General features: G+C 46.9%; 1 protein-coding gene across 50 annotated transcripts in view; it reads left to right on the top strand.

Moving 5' to 3' along the window:
* nfixa (nuclear factor I/Xa) overlaps positions 1-20,812 on the top strand; it is a 131,499-nt gene that overhangs the window by 95,734 nt on the left and 14,953 nt on the right. For 12 of the 50 annotated variants that reach the window (XM_090193573.1, XM_036938512.2, XM_090193587.1 and 9 more), the window contains 7 exons: positions 11,007-11,069; positions 12,572-12,646; positions 12,804-12,924; positions 13,368-13,403; positions 13,986-14,116; positions 15,306-15,380; positions 19,386-19,514. In XM_090193573.1, coding sequence (XP_090049699.1) covers positions 11,007-11,069; positions 12,572-12,646; positions 12,804-12,924; positions 13,368-13,403; positions 13,986-14,116; positions 15,306-15,380; positions 19,386-19,514 — 630 coding nt within the window. The remainder of the gene's footprint in view (positions 1-11,006; positions 11,070-12,571; positions 12,647-12,803; positions 12,925-13,367; positions 13,404-13,985; positions 14,117-15,305; positions 15,381-19,385; positions 19,515-20,812) is intronic. The other 38 variants (XM_090193593.1, XM_090193599.1, XM_090193568.1 and 35 more) reach the window with 5 other exon arrangements.

Raw genomic sequence — 20,812 nt, 5'->3', positions numbered from 1 at the left:
GATGCTGGCTCCTCAGGTCCTCACTAGCAGTTCCTTCATGCTTCTCCATTTGACATTTAGGGTTAGCCTAGCTCTGCCCTACCCTGCCCCGCCCTGCCCTGCCCCGCCCTGCCCTGCCCCGCCCAGCCCTGCCCCACCCTCCCCTGCCCCGCCCTGCCCTGCCCCGTCCTGCCCTGCCCCGCCCTGCCCCGCCCCGCCCTGCCCTCTCACTGGTACAGTACTGTTTCTCCCTCCTACAAAGGAAAACTATGGGATCCCTCTTTTGTTATACGAGAGAGGCTCTCTAATCTTTCGTTCACAGCTTTTCTTCCCTTCTCTTTGTCTCCATCTCCCTCTTTCTCTCTACAGTTGAAACATGGTAGAACATGTCTGATTTGAAGATGAAGTGGTTCAAGAGATGATGATGGTGATGATTGATAATGATTTGTTATACGTATTATAGTGTTAGTGGATTGTCATTGAAAATCTCTTATTATTGAGGTGATTTTCTGAGACCGAGGGAAGCAGGATGGTATTACAGTCTTATCTTGGTTAATAAGTTAATAGATGGATTGATAGATGGAATAAATCTCCAATTATTGGCTTTACAATGAGAGCAGTTGAGTGCTTCCATAAGCTGAATGATATGAACTAAGCCTTGCAGCAGTACTTCATGTCACATCACTTACTCATTCAGCTATGCATACAGTATACCCACACACAGGCCCCACTCAGTCACCATTGTTGTTATGTCAGCAACATAGCTTATCGAAATCCTACTCAGCTTTGGGCCTGTGCTCTCTGGCTGAAACCTGGGACTTGACTGTAACCCCTGTCCCAGCACCATTGGCCCTGATCCTGGGCAACAGCTTCATGTGAGGGCAGTAGGCCTGGACACCTGTCTGTGTGTGCAGCACTAGGCTAGGTGTCCTGGCTGGCCCACATAGCATTTAACCCTGAAGGAAGTCCAGACAGATTGTTTATTCACCTTATCTGCTGTGCATGAGATAAAGCCAGTATTAACACAGATAGCAGGAGCGTGCGCAACACACACCCTCCCGCTGACTCAAAGTCAATGACCCTGAGGTCGGGTCAGTTAAGGACAGACAGACAAATGGCGGCTGGGCCCATGACTCGCAGACAGCTGGTGGTCAGAGGTTGATTCTCTATCGGTGCCCTCATTTGTCTGATTGTTGTTTCTCATGGGCTCATCTGTTTCTCGGTTGGCGCTCAATTTTTTCACAGGAAGGTTGATTTCGCTCCCTCCGTCGTGTTTGCTGGGAAAAGCCCTTTATGACGGGGACTTGAGTTCCCTGGATCAGCCTTCAGTGTTTGGCCGCTGTTTGTTACTGCTGTGTGTGTGTGTGTGTGTGTGTGTGTGTGTGTGTGTGTGTGTGTGTGTGTGTGTGTGTGTGTGTGTGTGTGTGTGTGTGTGTGTGTGTGTGTGTGTGTGTGTGTGTGTGTGTGTGTGTGTGTGTGTGTGTGTGTGTGAGTGAGTGAGTGAGTGAGTGAGTGAGTGAGTGAGTGAGTGAGATAAGGGGCTGTCACAGGCCTCTCTCCTACAATGAGCTGGCATCGACTCACGAAAGCTGCACCAAGCTCCCTAATTCAACACACTCATACAAATTGACATAAACACACACAGTCATACACTCTGCAGGGCAAGAGAGAGGAGATGAGAGGAGACACACACATTCACACAAACACACTTTGGCACTCAATATGTAGATAAGCGTACACAGACAGATTCATACACATACATACAGACGCACGCCTTTGGCATCATCTAGACAGGATGTGGATTTTTACATGTCCATTCATCACTCTTCTAATTCATTAGTCAGAAAGAGCATTTATGCAGCGCACACATTATTTTTACAGGCATTTATGTGTTTGTGTGGAGTTTTACTGCCCTCGTTAAACACGTCCTCCAAGCCCAGATAGATTTGGGAGCATTTATTTGCATAGTGCACAAACCCGAAATAAATCGTTAAATATTTTTGGCCTGGTGTCTCACTGGATTAAACTAACGCCCACTGGTGTAAATAGTGTGATATAACAGGCTCTTAGAACGTGAATCGAGGGTTATAATCTCATGTTATAACCTACATGGCGTGGTAGACAACCTGGCAGATGACTGCTGTTATGGTCTCTCTGGCAGAGCTGCACTGAGGAGCCCAACACCTCACCACATAATGTCCCTCTGGCAGAGCTGCACTGTGAGGCCCACATTGTGTTATCCAAACATTTTCACAAAGGCTAACAGACATATGCCCCTGCTGGAAGAGAATGGAATATTCAATTCTAGTACTTTCCTCATGCTTGTTGTTGTTCCTACTGGTAAGACTTTGCCCTGTGCCCGAGGGTAGACTGGCACAAGATGGCGCTGGAACTGCTGGCCAAAAGTTCGCAAGTTCACACTCTAAATGCTCTCTGTGTGATCCCCCCCCCACCCCCCCCCACCCCCCGCCAATCCATACACACACACACACACACGCACACACACACACGCACGCACGCACACACACACACACACACACACACACACACACACACACACACACACACACACACACACACACACACACACACACACACACACACACACACACACACACACACACACAGCCTGAGTGGCAGGTCAGTCTCTGTGTTCTCTTCTTGATTGATAGGCCCAGATCAGAGCACACCGCTTCATGCATGTGGCCCCAGACACAGAGTCAGAGTTGGCAGATTATGACCCTAACACCGGGCCTGGCCCTGTCTCCTGGTTGCTGTGTGTGTGTGTTTTCCTCCTCTCCTCTCCCCTGCAGAGAGAGTTTTGATCATGATACAGCCATGGCTGTACTCCCTAGGAGCTTCTCTTCACGGGTGCCCACTGAACACTAAACCCACTCTCCTCTCCTCTCTCCTCCCCTCCCCCCACTCTCTGCCAACAAGTCTCTCTTTCTTTCTCATTCCTTTTATTCTCTCTGCTCTCCTTTTTCTTGGCAAGGCCTGGTGTTCCCACAGCTCTCGCGACCCCCCTAGCCCCCCTTCTCTCTCTCTCTCTCTCTCTCTCTCTCTCTCTCTCTCTCTCTCTCTCTCTCTCTCTCTCTCTCCTCTCTCTGTCTCACTCTCACTCTCACTCTCACTCTCTCCCTGGCACAGAGGGGCATCACATGACCCTCACTCCCACTAGCAGACCCACACACAGGCTGTGCCCACACACACCACTTCCCTGTAAACCACACTTTCTCATGTCTATTATATAGGCCTGCTGCTTCCCTTCTCAATACATTCCACTGGGTCACACACTCATACAGTATGTCCATGTAGATTCTGTACACTGTCTATAGGTCTGTGTGTGTCCCCTCCCCCTATTGCTCCTGTTTTCACAGAATGCAGTCACATATTTACCTCTCTTAGCAGATTTCTTTAGCATGTGTTCTGTGCCCACTGCCCAATGCCAGTAAGTGACATCTGGTGGCCAAACACAGTCATTACACTTTACCTTATAGTAACAGTATGTGAAAGGAAACAAGGGGATCTCAGAAAGTCAGGGTCATTTGAATCAACACAGAGGTCTATTTATCTGTCATATCAAATTAAAACCAATACATCAATCAATCAAGTTAAATGGTCTATGCTGCTCTGTGAATTACTGTCACACTGTGTATCTGGCTCTGTACACCATGGTTGATCAGCAGAGGGACAGATAAAAGATGAAAGCGTCAGAGAGAGAATAGGGAGCGGGTTATACATGGGCAGGACGCCAGCCCCTTTCCTCTACCCTCACCACCCCCCTCTGCACTCTCCCATGGTTGAGTCCCCTTAGGCCTCACTCACCCCCTCTCGCCCCCTGGCTCCCCCTGCTCTGTGTGGTGTTGGCACGGTGTGGGTGCAGGCGGCACACAGACGGGCACGCAGATGGGCACCGGGCTACACAGGGCAGCCTCCCCACACCTGCTCCTCATTGGCACAGGGCTGGGGCCGCCACGCAGAGCACACACACATACACACACACACATGCACACACACTCACAGGCACACACACACAGGCACACACACAGGCACACACACAGGCACGCAAACTCACATGTACTCAGTGCTACACTCACTCACGCACACTCACACAATTTACATGATTATCTCCTACTATACACACATGAGGAGGAAGTATGATGCATATTTTATACACATTAAGATACAATCTCATATAAATATTCATGTACAGTAGATATATTTATATTCTTACCTACACCAAAACGGATACATTGTACACCCTCGCAATTAATCACACGGCAACATGCTGTGCTGGCACACAGAGTTACACTCCCAATATTCACCTTCTCCCATTTGCAGTACATACTATTCTCAGCTGTGTTTCATTTGCCCTAATACTGATCTAATACTGAAGTCCTGTAATATATCGGAATCTATCTACACTGGCTAATGTCTCCTCTGAACCTGATGCCCTCTTTGCCCCATGGGGCTTAAACTCAAAGGATCCACCACGGGTGTCCAATGACAATGCCTGCCGAAATATGAGGTGAGAAAGGGGGGGAGGAGGGGGTGTGTGTGGGGGCGGGGGTCAGATGATGATGTATGGTTTTATAAGATAGGAAATGAATAAATAAGTGGGGATTTTTTTTAAATAACGTCCAATAAAAGAGCTGAGTGAACATCTGTGTGGGATAGCCTGGGGGATTGGGAGGGGTTGGAACATTTTAAGCGCATTAAGGATTAAAAAAAAGGTCAGAATGTTTAGCAACATACCGATAAACCTCTTAAGAGAAACCCAATTGGGGAGGCTGTGGGGGCTCTTTATCCAGGGGTGGGGGTGGAGGACGGGGGGATGGGGAGGCTGCGGGGGCTTTGCCATTCTTCTGTGCGGGGAGGGGAGACTATGTACACACACACATAAACACACGTGTAGCCTATGTACGTTCATGCACTCGAAACCCCATGTGCACGCCCACTATCATGAAGTGAAAAGGACTGCTTCTGGATATCAACATTTTTGGGATATCGACACGATATACAAGCTTGCATGTATACATATTTGGTCAAATACCTTTACTCCACATATATCTTTTACGCTAAAAAAACATATAGATCATATACTGTAAACCTACGTGCTGCTCAAACACATAATCCTACTACTGGTATGTGTTTACATGGCGATTAAGGAAGTGTGCTCACACCATGCTAGCAAAGATGTTTAGGTCTCTGGGAGCCATAGCTAAACCTAACGACCCAGACTCACACTGTGGTATTGACCTATTCTAGCTGTATTTGATGTTCGGATTTAGGGAGTGTGTGTGTGTGGTGTGTGTGTACATGTTTTACTATACTTTTTTGTACCAGAAGTCCTCACAAGTATAATAAACCAACACAAATTCAGAGAATTGAGGACATTTTGCCAGTCCTCACCAGTAAAAAAAGCTAATTTAGGCTTAGGGTTAGTATTTAGATTTAGGGTTATTGTTAAGGTTAGTGGTTAGTTTTATGGTTAGGAGTTAGGGTTAAGGTTATGTTTAGGGTTAGGGGTTAGGGAAAATAGGATTTTGAATGGGAATCAATTGTTGGTCCCCAGAAAAGTCCTTAGTATAGTAAGACATACATTAGCTGTGTGTGTGTGTGGGTGTGGGTGTGGGTGTGGGTGTGGGTGCATGCGTGAGTGCGTGTGTGTGTGTGTTCGTCAGTATGTGTATGCATGCATGTGTGTGTGTGAGGAATTCCAGCCGGGCTGCTCCTCTCGTGTCCGGCCTGAGATATATGGGTCCACCACATCTGGGTTCCCACATGCGGCCAGAGCCACGCCGGCCCACACAGTTTACCGTCAATGACAGGGTTAGGGCCTGGACGCGAAAAAACCCCAGTGTGATGGTGCTCATAGAGAGAGAGGGAGAGAGAGAGAGAGGGAGAGAGAGAGAGAGAGAGAGAGAGAGAGAGAGAGAGAGAGACTGTGGAGTGTTTGTCTAAAGGCCTCTCGCAGGCGTAGGAAGAGGGCCCTATCATTTCACTCTGAATGGAACCATGGCGCTCTATCCTTAAATGACACAGCACCCGGGGTGGGAGAGGCATGGCCCTCGGCCACTGGGAGAACACACACACGAGCTGGCCTCAGATGAGGAGTTGTTGAAAGAGAGAGAGACTGCTGTTTGCCAGCATGCTGATTGTTTAGATTCAGACGCACTATCCTGATTTACTCATGGCCTTCTGTTCTGTAGCCTGCAGCTTTGTTGCTCACTGTTGCACTCTATTACAGAGAGCATTATCAGCCTTAGTTGTAGTACTTACTTGTAGTTAGCATGTTAGCTTTACACTTCACAACAGCATATGACAGTAGCACGTTACTGTTGATATTTATACTTTGCATGCCTCCTCTGTGCAGTACCATGTCACACCAACCATTCATCAGCTATTCCCAGCCGTCACCACACACACACACACACACACAATGGCAGTGAGCCACATCTGGCCAGCTGTTATGTATGTGTACCTACTTCCTGTCCTCCATCTGGCTATAATATTTGTGTGTGTGTGTGTGTGTGTGTGTGTGTGTGTGTGTGTGTGTGTGTGTGTGTGTGTGTGTGTGTGTGTGTGTGTGTTCATTTTTTCATTTGAACCGGGCCACTGTGTGGCAGACAGAAGCAGAGGGCAGCCGGGTCAACCGAGTCTAATCCAGGACTGTCCTCCCAGAGAGGGAGAACGTGAGAGGGGGAGAGATGGGCAGAGAGAGAGTGTGAGAGAGAGAGGGAGCGAGAGAGGTCATAGAGAGAGCAGAAATATCTGAGTCAGAGACAGTAACAGCAGTCAGAAACAAAGCAGAGAGAAGAGAAAATAAATAAATACAGAGAAAAAGAGATGGAATCCAGGACTGTTATTGTACTTTAGAAGGAGAGAGAGAAAGGGAGAGAGGTGAAGAGAGACAGAAGAGAAGAGATGGAGCTGAGCCCTGGCTCAGAGCACAGTAGCCTGCTGAGAGGCCATCCACACTCCTGTCGTCAAGTTTGACTGTGGAACCATTGGCTTTATCTCTGCCATTTGACTCAATGTTGATCTTTCACTGTGCCATGTAAAATCCCCTTCCAGTTGATGCACATTACATTAAAACATGCTGTTTGCTCATGTGTGCCTGTAATGCATAAACAAATGCTCTAAGCCGGCTGGTAAGTAGGCAAAAAGTGCCTATTTGTATGTACGAGCGCATTCATTTATGAATATGCGCATGGCAAATTAGTCTATTAGACCTGGCACAGTGAGAGTGTGTTTATCATATATTGTTGTGTGTCTTTATGATGCATCCAAATCACAGGTGTGTTTGATTAGTATAATAATGACACCTACTGTATGCTGGGTCCTGCTGAAAGCATGTAGGCCCATAGAAATCAGAATGAATAGAAGGGCCTTGGAACCCTCTAACCCTGGCAATTTGACTGATGAACTCATGGGTACGCTCGCAATGGCTGCTTGGTATTGTGATGCAATCATTTCCATGGTAATGTAGAATGGTCTTTTAAATTATGTTAACTGATGTGGCTCATGCAATGTAATGTATTTTTTGTAATGTCAGTTGAGCTGATTCAACAAATCACAGCACAGATTGATGGGTACACTTCCTGCTTTTATTTTCTGCTTTGCTCCTATGGGTACACTTGCAATGACCGTTAGTCCACCCATTATGTCATCATTGTCTTGAATGGGGACACCCATTCTATTCATTCTACTTCTGTGTGTAGGCCTACGTTCAGTGATAGGGGTATAGTGGGGTATAGTGTTTTAAATGTATTTAGAGTGTTGTAGCCAGAATGTCAGTACACTGAGTGTACAAAACATTAGGAACACCTTCCTAATATTGAGTTGCACCCACTTTTGCCCTCAGAACAGCCTCAATTTGTCAGGGTATGGACTCTACAAGGTGGTGAAAGATGTCCACAGGGATGCTGGCCCATGTTGACTCCAATGCTTCCCACAGTTGTGTCAAGTTGACTGGATGTCCTTTGGGTGGTGGACCATTCTTGATACACACGGGAAACTGTTGAGTGTGAAAAACCCAGCAGTGTTACAGTTGTTGACACAAACCGGTGGGCCTGGCACCTACTACCATACTCCGTTCAAAGGCACTTAAATATTTTGTCTTGCCCATTCACCCTCTGAATGGCACACATACACAATCCATGTATCAAGGCTTAAAAATCCTCCTTTAACCTGTCTCCTCCCCTTCATCTACACTGATTGAAGTGGGGTTAACAAGTGACATCAATAAGGGATCATAGCTTTCACCATCACCTTTCACCCAGGTCTTTCTAATGTTTTGTACACTTAGTGTATATGTACTGTATGATGAGAAGACATAGTGACAAATGTATGTAGTGTGTATGAATGTGATGGGAGTGAGTCTGTTAATGTGTATGTACTGTATGTCTGTTTAATAGAGTGTGTGTGATGCATTATCTCTCCAGGATGTGTACAGGGGCCCTTGGGGCGACTGTGTGCTGGAGATAAGGGTGAGCAGTGTAGGGCTGGTGTGTGTGTAACCCTGGGAATGGTGGCGTGGTGATAAGCGGCGTGGTGGCAGTGATTCTCCTCCCAGCCCTGTTGGCTTGTAGAGCAGCAGCACTAATAATGGGCAGCCTCTCCATTGTCTCAGAGCATCTCCTCTCTGTTTGATGAGCTCTCCCCTGTTCATCCCCTGTTCATCCCTTCATCATCCTCCCGTTGTTCCTCTCCAGCACCCTGGGCCCTCCAACACACTCAGATCCAGCACCAGGAAACTAACCCTGCTAATGTGTCATGCAGTAGGATTGGAGGTTCATATACTGTAGGCTACAGTAGACAGCAGCTATTAGAATTTAACTGAAGCTGTTAACACTCCACCAGACCACCAGGGGGCCTCAGTTAGATTAGACTGGTGATCTAACAATGGTCTGATTTAAGGACTGTTTTTCCTGACCACATGACCTGACAAGGAAAAACTCTTACCTATGGACCATAACAAGGACCCAGGGTTTTCCCTGGCCAGGTGAGTAGTCAGGAAACCCCCTGGCCCCAGTCTGATTGGGTGTATGGTCCCCGGGGGGCCCGCCGGTGTAGAGTTGTATTGATCACAGCTGGTATGTCTGGGGAGAATGAATGAGGCAGATCTGGGCTGTCAGGTTCTATCAGAGTCAGTGTGACTGCTGTAACTGCTCACCCTCTCATTAACCACCTGAATGGAGGGGTATCCCTACTGTTGTTATGATGACCCAGACTCTTTTTTTTTTACTGTTTCAAAAAAGAAGGTTCAAGTTCAATTGCATATTAAGATGTTTTTACATAGTGGGAGTATGCCCACATTAGGTTGTATTATTTTCTAAATGGCCTCAACAGACTTAGATGATCCCCTCATACACCATCCGACAGTTGAAATGTTGGCTTGCACTCTAGTTCACCTTATTTACCTCTTACAGGAATGTAATAATGGTCTCTGTCTGGATGTTTTCCTTATATTTCCTCCTATTTTCCTTGATGATTTGTCAACGCGGCTCTGCTGCAGTCGTCCAGTCTAGCTTTTCATTTAGCAGCTTGCAGAGGTCCAGCAGCACGGCAGACAATGACTGGAGACAAACACCCCGGTGGTTTTATTTTCACTCCATCTGCAGTGTATATCCTCTGTAGATCTTTTATCTTTCATACCACTGGGTCTGTGTGGGTCTGTGTGAGAGTGTGTGTGCTAGTGAGTGTGGGTGCGCCATCAACTAGCAGGAATGTATTGGTACCGCCAAAGCTAAGATGGCTGCCAAATGCTAAAATGGCTGCCAGGATTCCACAGAGCGACAGCGTGAGTGAGGGAGAAGCAGAGAGAGTAGAGAGAAAAAGCGAGCGAGGGACTGAGACTCCATTCAGGGAGAGGGAAAAAGAGACTCCTTTTAGACCAAAGTGATATGGCGATTCTGTCCTTTTGTTTTGGTTTTCTAGTCTTTAGCGGTGGGGTGAATGGTGCGGCAGTTTGCTGGCACGTTCCGCAGGACTAGCCTCCCCAAGATGAGGATGCTGAGGGGCTTAGATGGAGCGGAGGGAGGGAGGGGCCTAGTAGTAGGGGTAATGGGGATACTTGGCCCACACTGCCTTAAACCCTACAGTGCTGTGGGGGTAATTGGCTTGAATGGTATATATGATCCAACCATAAAGCTCTTCAAGGTTGCATTACGCAGCAGAGAAAGAATGGCACCAAGCGGGGCCAAACCAAACTAGCACAGGCCTCTCTGTGCACAGTCGTTAAGGTAAAGAGCTGAGTGAGACGCAGTCCCAATGACGCCTCGCGGACCCGGGCTTCACATTTACACTCCTCAGCTTACACTAGTCATCAGTGTGGAGGGAGAGAGAGGCTGCAAGCTGGGGTTACATGGGAACTTCACCTGCCACACTGTGCCAACGGCCTGCACTCAAACAGGACTCTGTGTGTGTGTGTGTGTGTGTGTGTGTGTGTGTGTGTGTGTGTGTGTGTGTGTGTGTGTGTGTGTGTGTGTGTGTGTGTGTGTGTGTGTGTGTGTGTGTGTGTGTGTGTGTGTGTGTGTGTTCATTGTGGCTCCCTGGGATTGAGAGAGAGGGATGCTGAAGAAGAGAGTGGGGAGAGTAAGGGAGAGAGAGAAAAAAGAGAAAAGGAAGGAGTGCCAGAGATACAATGGGGCAAGAAATGTCACAAACACACAGTTGTTTCATCTCTCAAACTGGAACACCAAACCATTCCTCTTTGATACTTGATGCTCTCTGGAGAGAGTATTAGTAGTGATTCCTCTACTGTGAATGGCTCTGGAAAGTAAAGTCTTTGGTGTTTGATTTGCCATTTCATGACTCTAATGTTAAACCTTTAATCTAAGACCCAATTCTGCCTCTGGAAAGAAGGGGTTTTAAAATACCTTCCAAAGTGTTCCTATGCTGTCCTCCGCCCACTGCCCCCTCACCTTGGGTACCGTCCAGGCATCTGTCTCCTGCCTAACCTCCACCTCTCTCCACCATCTCTCTCTCTGTCTCTCTCTCTCTCTGTCTCTCTTCCACAGAATCCGGACAATCAGACAGCTCAAACCAGCAAGGAGACACAGACATCAAGCCACCGCCCAATGGTGAGTTCACAGTGTGAACATACACAGTCATTTATACATGCAGATGCATGTTTAAACGCTTACACACACACACACACACACACACACACACACACACACACACACACACACACACACACACACACACACACACACACACACACACACACACACACACACACACACACACACACACACACACACACACACACACACACACACACGCACACATACATACACACACACTAACACAGGCCAGTATAGAGTGTATAGTGTGTCCCAGTGGAGTTGGGCCTGGGTTTATTATAGTAAGGTGAGCTGATGTTGCTGGGCCTGGCTGTGAGTGTGGCATCCCACTCATAAATCACCCTGACGTTATTGGAAGATGGGAACCACATGGCCGTGCTGCCGACTGGAGCTCTGACCTCATACAGCCGGCCCCGCTGCGGTTAACCCAGGCTGAGGCAGGCTGAGGAGAGGGTGTGGAGTAGGAGCACCACTAACCATGGAGAACCTGGACATCCTACACTCTTAGAAAAAAGGTGCTATCTAGAACCTTAAAGGGTTCTTCGGCTGTCCCCGTAGCAGAACCCTTTGAATAACCTTTTTTTATTGCCGGTAGAACCCTTTTGGTACCAGGTAGAACCCTTTCTACAGAGGGTTCAACTGTACATGGAACTCAAAAGGGTTCTAGCTGGTACCAATAAGGGTTGGTGTATGGGTATAATACACATTATATGGGTGTGTATACACAATCCTTTACACCCGGCCAGGGACTTATAGACTGAGTGGACACTATAGACTCTACACTACACACAGCATTGTCTCTTAGTCATGCTCCTGGGGAGCCAACTGGGCACATTTTGACCTAGCACTACACACCTGATTCCACTAACTAAAGGTTTGATGATGAGTTTATTAGTGGAATCAGGTGTGTAGTGCTAGTTCCCCAGGAGCAGGAAACACTACACTATAGCCTTAGATAGAGAGCCTTGGTCACTCTATACACTGCCCACTGCCAGGGCCTGTACACACAACATACACTAGGGCTCTTAGAAAATTTAAACACACAAATACAATCCAAAATCTATAGCAGTAATGACATCATACATGTTGCAACAAGCTCTAACATACTGGATGCCCACTGGACACCATGTAAACAGTGTGTGTGTATGCATGGTGTGTATACAGCTTACACAGGGCACAATCTGTGGAGCACATTAAGGCCTCCTGCTGGACAGTGTTTTGACACGCTTGACTTGAAGCAGTCATGACGTGAGTACCTGTCCATAGGGCTTTTGATAAGTGTGTGATATGTCCAACCATAGCCATTTCCTATCTTATAGAAAACACATGCTAGTGCCTTCTACTGTGGTTTATCTGTTTTTCTATGCTCCCTCTGTGTGTGTGTGTGTGTGTGTGTGTGTGTGTGTGTGTGTGTGTGTGTGCGTGCGTGCGTGCGTGTGAGCGTGTGTCCTAGCATCTTCTCATCACCCTCATTGCTCTCATCTCTGTTTTCCCAGGGCATTTGAGTTTCCAGGACTGCTTTGTGACTTCAGGGGTGTGGAACGTGGCCGAGCTGGTCCGAGTGTCACAGAGTGAGTCACTGCCTCTCCTCTCTGTCACTCTCACTGTCACTCTCACTACACATTCACCAGTACACACAAACCTCAAGGTTCTCACATGCATTTTCTTACTATACTCTCTGTTTGAAGAGTTGTGTAAGAGTCGCATGTATCTGTGTGTATGCTTCAGCTCCAGTGGCCACAGCGTCCGGCCCCAACTTCTCCCTGGCCGACCTGGAGAGTCCTGGCTACTACAATATCAACCAGGTGGCCCTGGGACGCCGCTCCATCACTTCCACCCCCTCCACCAGGTACACACACACACATTACCTGATTATTTTGTAGCCTACTAATACTAGCTTCTGTACGCTTCATTCTATGCTGTCTAACCTTTGTGAATGCTTTCCTCACTCTGCTATGATTGCGTGATGGGACTTTTCTTCTCCTTCCTCTCTCTCCCCTCTCTTCTCTGTGAAACTTTCTTCATCTGGTGTTTTTTACACCTATCTGTCAAACTGTCTGTCTGTTTTCTCGGTCTCTTTTTTCCCCCTTTCCTCACTCACTCTCTCTCTCCTTCTCTCTCTCTTCCCTATCTCTCTCTTCTATCTCTCTCTTTCCTATCTCTCTCTCCTATTTCTCTCTCTCCTTCTCTCTGTCTCACTGTTTCTCTCTCTCTCCTTCTATCTCTCTGTCTCACTGTTTCTCTCGCTCTCCTTCTCTCTGTCTCACTGTTTCTCTCTCTCTCACGCTGCAGGACTGAAATGGAGCTTTATGCAAGTCTCCCACGGAGGTAGTTATATTCACTCCACTATATTTCCCCTGACACTACTTTAATATAGACACATTCAGCCAGGCGGACAGCCAAAAACACATACAATTCTTTATTTGGATCCACTTATGAAACATTGTGCATTTATTAAGGACCTATGTTTTTACAGGTCTCGTATGGACTTGAATCCAAGGAACACTCTCACTCACTGTACACACACTTACGCTCTACAATACTTTAGTCTAAGCCAGGGGTAGGCAACCCTGTTCCTGGAGTGCCACAGGTACTGCAGGATTTTGTTCCAACTAGGCACCACACTTGACCAACTGAGCTAATTGATCAGCTCGGTGATTGTCTAAATTCAACACACCTGGTCTTCCAGGTGGGTTAAATCAAAAGCAGTACCAGAGTTGTCTACCCCGGTCTAGGTACACAGTCTAATCTGAGGGACTGTAACAAACATTGCCATGTTCAGATAAAGGATGGTGAATAAAGCTTCTAGCCGCACTTATCTGTCTCTCAGCAGACTGTACTTTGTCTCCCAAGTAAATAATATTCCTGCCTCCACACCCATTAAGTCCCTTTCTCTCTCCCTCTCTCCAGCTCCAACAAGCGCAAGTCCATTGACGACAGTGAGATGGAGAGCCCGGTGGACGATGTCTTCTACTCGGGCCGCTCCCCTGCGGCCGGCAGCAGCTCCCAGTCCAGTGGCTGGCCCAACGATGTGGACGCAGGTTAGATGCCCCCATAACCCCCCCACCCCATCTAACACCCCCCCTGCTGTGTTTTATGGCACTGTATCCCCCTACTGTCTGTCAGACCTGTTTTCCTCCCTCTACCCTCACTCCTCTCCTCTCCTTCCCTCACCCTCCCCCTCCTATCCACCTGCTCTGTAGGCCTGTGTTTACACCTTTTCTAAATACTTTCAATGTGCTCTGCAGTAGTATGTAGTAGTATACCAGTGTGTCTGGTGCTCGGCTCTGTGCTCAGTAAAAAAAGTATTAGATTCAGGCTCCTAGATTGTATTTCTTTAACCTTTATTTAACCAGGCAAGTCAATTAAGAACAAATTGTTATTTACTATGACGGCCTAGCAAGAGGCAAAAGGCCTCCAGTGGACGTCATGTTCTGTGGTTAGAGGTTCTTTGACTGGGTGATGTGTGTGTGATGTGACATGTGAGTCACAGAGCCTGCTGACAGACTTGACTTGTTAAAATTATTATTTTATTTAATTGAACGTATTCAACTAGGCAAGTCAGTTAAGGACAAATTCTTATTTACAATGATGGCCTACACGGACGTCCCCCTATAGGACTCCCAATCACTGCCGGTTGTGATACAGTCTAGACTTAAGCCTCTATGAAAAGCTTTGTATTAAAGATATAATGTGGATAGCTTTTGGCATAATATTTTCCAAGAAAATATCTCTACAACCCCCCCTTTCTTGAAATCACAAATTCTCTCAAAGTTGTGACTCTACACAGACTCCCATAGACGCTCTACCCTCTAAGCTGCACCCTCCAAACCTCCCTGTCTCCTTATGGTTTTACCCTCCAACTCCTCTGTTCTATAATAGATCATGTTCATGAATTCATGTAAGGTATGCATCCCTTTCCATCCCCAGCCCTCACAGAAGCCTCCTATTCTAATGGTAGCCATTGGGAAAGGTGGAGGGAGAGCAGTGAATGTATTTGTAAAATGTGTCTGCCTTAATGTGGCCTCTATATGGACGCAGTTCATTTACAAACACGTTATAACTACATAATATTCCTAATTGTGCCACTGTTCTTATTTCATTACATGTCGATCATTCTGTACTTAGCTCTCATGTCATCAACTGCGTGGATTGTGGTTAACGTTCCACCCTGCTAATTACCCCTCCTCCGTTGTTAACTGTGCCCTTCTCTCCTGTTTGGACTTCCAGTGCAGCACCATTTGGCCAGTGTGCAAGAGAGGAAGATAAAGCATGAAAACGATGGCGTGCAGTTTCCTTACCATGGTTAGAAAACATTGCACTCATATATATGTATTATAATCTATAATGTACATTAACTCATGCTGTCCTCAACTTGTACTGTATGCATCTCTCTGTCTCTCTGCTTGTCTATTTTTCCATACTTCCTAGCGAGTGTTCTCTCCATCCCTCTCTCTGTCCCTCTCGCCATCCCTCTCTCCATCCCTCTCCTCTCTGCTGCTATTGGGTTGTTCTCGTTTCTCTCCCAGATATCTGTTGTGGTTTGTGGAAGTACCAAAGCCTTTTGGTAACCCAGTAGCTTCACCAAGTCTATTACTACCTCTCAAACACTGTGTCCACTTGCTCAAGGTAGAGGGCTTGATTAGGGTTGTATATTTTCTGATTCAGGCTGCCAAAAAACTGTAACCTATTGTGCATTTATTTAATTGATTTCAATGTTTAATTGATTTTAATGTTTAATTGATTTCAATTAATTTTTTGCACTCTTTTTGCATTCGCTCATTCAAAATTCAAATTTCAGTTAATTTACATTGCAGAAGAGTTTTGGATTGCAGTCATTTAGTAATTTAGTCAGCAACACATGCATCAGTGGTATAGCCCTGTGAGAGTGGGTAGAGATTCCAGAGTGAGGCCCTGTCTCCTGTTGAGTTGCTGTGAGATGCTTCACCCAGTCAGTTACTGAGGCGGTGCTGTTCTGCCCCCCCCCCCCCCCCCACCTGTCATAGCCTCCTCCAACAGGCAGGACAGGAAGAGGAATACAACACAAACAAACAAGACTAAATGCACTCAGGTGTGCCGTCAAGGCACACGGCACCGTCTGTCTCTAAAATATTCCACATACACACACACAAACGTGTACAAACACACACAAACGTGTACAAACACACACACACACACACACACACAATCTGGAGAGTAGCAGCGTTCCGGTCCAGATGGTACTTCCATGTGTCTACAGCAATGGGAGCTACTGGGTTACAGCAGACATCTGTTCTGGTGGTGGTGGTGGTGGTGTAGGGGGAGGAGGGGGGAAGAGGGGGAGAGGGTCTCAGCTCCCCTCCAAAGGTGATTCACTACCTGAATGGAAGGCTCTGAGGCATATGAGGTGATCATGTAATTCATCATTACTTTTGCTGTCTCCTGCTCTGCTGTCTCCGGTGCCTGCTGAGGGGACATTGATACGCCTCTATGCATTTTCATTGGTTGTTTCCTTCTCCTCTCTCACTTCATTGCAAGCTCAGCCCATCACTGTACTGTAGTCATCGTATTGGTCTGAGATAGCTTGTGGAAGGAGATATGTGTAGTAGGGAACATTGTGTTTTTGATGATGTGTATGTGTGTTGATGGGAGTGAGCGGTATGTATATGTGTTTGTATGTCTGTGTTCCTCTTTCTGGTTGTGGGGCGGGGGGGGGGTCACGGTCCTCTGACAGTTAGGTTTTTTTTGTGGCAGCCAGCTTGTTAGCGTGACGAGGCTGAAGGGTCATGGGAGCAGTTGATTGGCTGCCAGTCTGCCCAAGCCGTGTGCCAGGAGTTGGTCTGAGAAATAGCGCAGAACAATCGATCGTGCTCGCTCACGCATACAAACGAGTGCAAGGAAACACACAGGCACACACACACACTCACTCAGAGAGAAACAGAAACTGGAAGAGAGAGATCAGAGTAACTTCTGTTAACTCTAACATGCAAATCTTTCCTTGGGCATCTTGGCCTTGTTCTCCAGCCCAGCTCTTCACCCAGACGTCACATTTGTTACGATAACTAAATGAAATCACAGAGTGCCCAATCCCCCTTTAGCCTTGGTGGTTATATTCAGCATGTCCACCCTGAACATTTGTCTCATATAGCCAGTAGCGGTTCACTGGGTGAGACACATTCCTATTTTAATGTCCCAATCCTCTTAAAGTGCCTGAGTGCCATGCTGTGTTTTTATCATCATTAATACCATGCCACCAAATGGATCATCACACTCCCCACTCCCACTTGGTGTCACACATTCCTGCCTAGCAGAACATACGTGCCCGCCTACCCATTTCTATACTTACCAATGCCCACGCAGGCCCAGCTGCAACGCTGCAGTCAGAAGCATTGTGGGTAATTGTTGTGATCAAATGTTTCCCGAAGTAACACTTCAAAAACGTATTTCAGAACGGTTGCCTCGTTAGAGTTTATATGCTCAGCTTGTAAAAGCTATTTCAGCATCTCCCGAGGCCGTACTGAAACTATCCCCTTTTTATTTCATGTGTTTGTTTTATTTGTGTGAATATGTGTCGTTTAGTCGTTTATGGGACTTCTTGCTAGTCAGGGTTTTTTTCTGTTTGTGAATTTGTTAAAAATGATTTTTGTGTGCGTGCGTGTGTGTATGCACATAATGTCACAAACTGTGCAGTATATGTTTGTGACTCAGGGCATGCATGTAGAAAAATGTGTGTTTGAGTGCAAAATTATTTTTATTTCTTAATTTGTTAATTATTCTCTCCAATACTTGATTTCATTCTTTGAGTATCGTGGCTCCCTGAGGTCAAACACACCACTTGGCAATGGTCACAAACCCTACAATTCTAAATTGCCTGTTCCGATTACCATACATCAAAATAATTTCCCTCAAACCCTGCCTCACGAGGCCTTGATCATAAAACAGTCTCTTTACTCTGCAGCTCTTACACATTTGGCCATGTTTCTGGGCCAGTTGGTAAGCCTGGCCTATCATTAGTGTGCCTGTTTTTACCAAACTGGGGAATAGTTCATAGTCCTGAAGCCTCAACTGACATTTATAGAAGTAGGAGGACACATTGATAAGTTGTTAAATATATGTGCAGGCTATGCCGTCACTCTTCCACTCCCTTACTTTCTCTCACTCTCTCTCCCCTTTTCCATCCATCCTTCATTGGCATTGGGCCGTCTGCTTGCCACCCTGACTGAACAGCTTGTGTGTGTGTGTTCTGTATCTACCATATCTGTAGGAGATGCATTAACACAAGGCAGCCGAGTCTCCCTCCCACCAGCCCAGAGTTACATACAACTGACAGACTGACTTACAAGCAGTAGGCCACTAAATTAAAGGACATATTGATATATTTGTTGGCAGGCTGCAGCTACAATATATCTGAATATAGCTACACACAATCAATGTGCCACTTAAACACATTCTGGCCAGTCAATGTGCCACAGAAACACATTCTGGCCAGTCAATGTGCCACAGAAACACATTCTGGCCAGTCAATGTGCCACAGAAACAAATTCTGGCCAGTCAATGTGCCACAGAAACACATTCTGGCCTAGCTGTGATGCAGTCCAAAATCACACTCCTTGTAAACAGGCACGTTAACAAGTGCAGTCTGTAGGGTGTGTGGGAGGGAGGATGTATTCACAGTGTTGTCATATAGCTGGAGGTCCTGCTGTCTATAGGGATGCTGGGTGCTGAGATCACTGCTGGTGTGGGATGGTGGTGGGATGTTGTGGTTTTTTATTTGATTTTCCTATACCCTGAGACAAGCCCTACCAATGGTGAGTTTGGGAACTGGATGCTTGCTCATGGACTCCACGCAGAGGACCAGTTACCAGTTACCAGAGTAGAATGCCAGCGATCAGAATCCTGTCTTTCGCTCATATACTCCAATGGTGGCAGCAATTATAATGCCATTGCATTTCCCAGCTCTCTCTCTCCCCTCTGACACTGTGCCCCAAGCCTTCCTCTGAACCCCCCCCCCACCCACCCCACCCTGCGCCACTTCAAAACAACTCCCTCCCCCCTGGACCCCCACTTTACTCTACCCTGGTTCTGATATGCTACAGCACAGAGACCGTACACTAACCGAGAGATATGGAGAGAGAGAGAGGTTGATCCATCGGTGTAATCAATCAATTGATTTTAGTAGATCACAATTATAAAACCCATTACATTTTTTTAAGTAGAAGTCTTGAGTCTAAATTTAAGTCTTCAGTTAATTTGATTTGATAGAGCAAATAGCCGCCTGTTCATTAAACCCAAGTCTCTGTTCTGCCATTTTGTTGATCCCATTTTTGCCAGGACTCTCCTCGCCTGGTTCTCTTAAGAAGCCGGGGAAATTCGATTTCAGCGCCCTGTCGCAGCAGACGAGGTCGCCTCGCATGGCGTTCACCCACCACCCGCTGCCAATGCTGGCGGGAGTGAGACCAGGTGAGACCCCCCTGACAGCCCTCCCAACCCCCTGCCCATCCCCCATCCCCTGACCCAGACCCAGTGGAGGGGTGGCAGTGAGTGGTGTCCATAGGGGAAGGCTCTGCTGTCCCACCCTGTGAGGAACAACGGCAGTAGAGTTATGTTTTTGAAAGAAACCTGAGGCACAGAATATACAGTGCATTCGGAAAGTATTCAGACCCCTTGACTTTTTCCACATTTTGTTACATTACAGCCTTATTCTAAAATGGATTCAATTGTTTTTCCCCCCTCAACAATCTACACACAATACCCCATGATGACAAATAAACAACTGTTTTTTAGAAATGTTTGCACATGTAAAAAAACTGAAATATCACGTTAACATAAGTATTCAAACCCTTTACTCAGTACTTTGTTGAATCAAGTCTTCTTGGGTATGACGCTACAAGCTTGGTACACCTGTATTTGGGGAGTTTCTCCCATCCTCTGCAGATCTTCTCAAGCTCTGTCAGGTTGGATGGGGAGCGTGGCTGCACAGCTATTTTTAGGTCTCTCCAGAGATGTCCGATCGGCTTCAAGTCCAGGCTCTGGCTGGGCCACTCAAGGACATTCAGAGCCTTGTCCCGAAGCCATTCCCGCGTTGTCTTGGCTGTGTGATTAGGGTTGTTGTCCTGTTGGAACGCGTACTTTCACCCCAGTCTGAGGTCCTGAGCACTCTGGAGCAAGGTTTTCATCAAGGATCTCTCTGTACTTTGCTCCGTTCATCTTTACCTCAATCCTGACTAGTCTCCCAGTCCCTGCCACTGAAAAACATCCCCACAGAATGATGCTGCTACCACCATGCTTCACCGTAGGGATGGTGTCAGGTTTCCTCCAGACGTGACGCTTGGCATTCAGGCCAAAGAGTTCAATCTGGGTTTAATCAGACCAGAGAATCTTATTTCTCAGCTGGCTGTCATGTGCCTTATACTGAGGAGTGGCTTCCGTCTGGCCACTCTACCATAAAGACTTGATTGGTGGAGTGCTGCAGAGATGGCTGTCCTTCTGGAAGTTTCTCCCATCTCTACAGAGGACTTTTGGAGCTCTGTCAGAGTAACCATTGGGTTCTCGCTCACCTCCCGGACCAAGGCCCTTCTCCGCCGATTGCTCAGATTGGCGTGGCAGCCAGCTCTAGGAAGAGTCTTGGTGGTTCCAAACTTCTTCCATTTAAGAATGATGGAGGCCACTGTGTTCTTGGCGACATTCAATGCTGCAGAAATGTTTTGGTACCCTTCCATAGATCTGTGCCTCGACACAATCCTGTCTCGGAGCTCTAT

Source organism: Oncorhynchus mykiss, chromosome 12, assembly GCF_057628025.1.
Source record: "Oncorhynchus mykiss isolate SJ-2025 chromosome 12, ASM5762802v1, whole genome shotgun sequence".
Taxonomy (NCBI): domain Eukaryota; kingdom Metazoa; phylum Chordata; class Actinopteri; order Salmoniformes; family Salmonidae; genus Oncorhynchus; species Oncorhynchus mykiss.
This window is presented reverse-complemented; position numbering and strand designations above follow the sequence as displayed.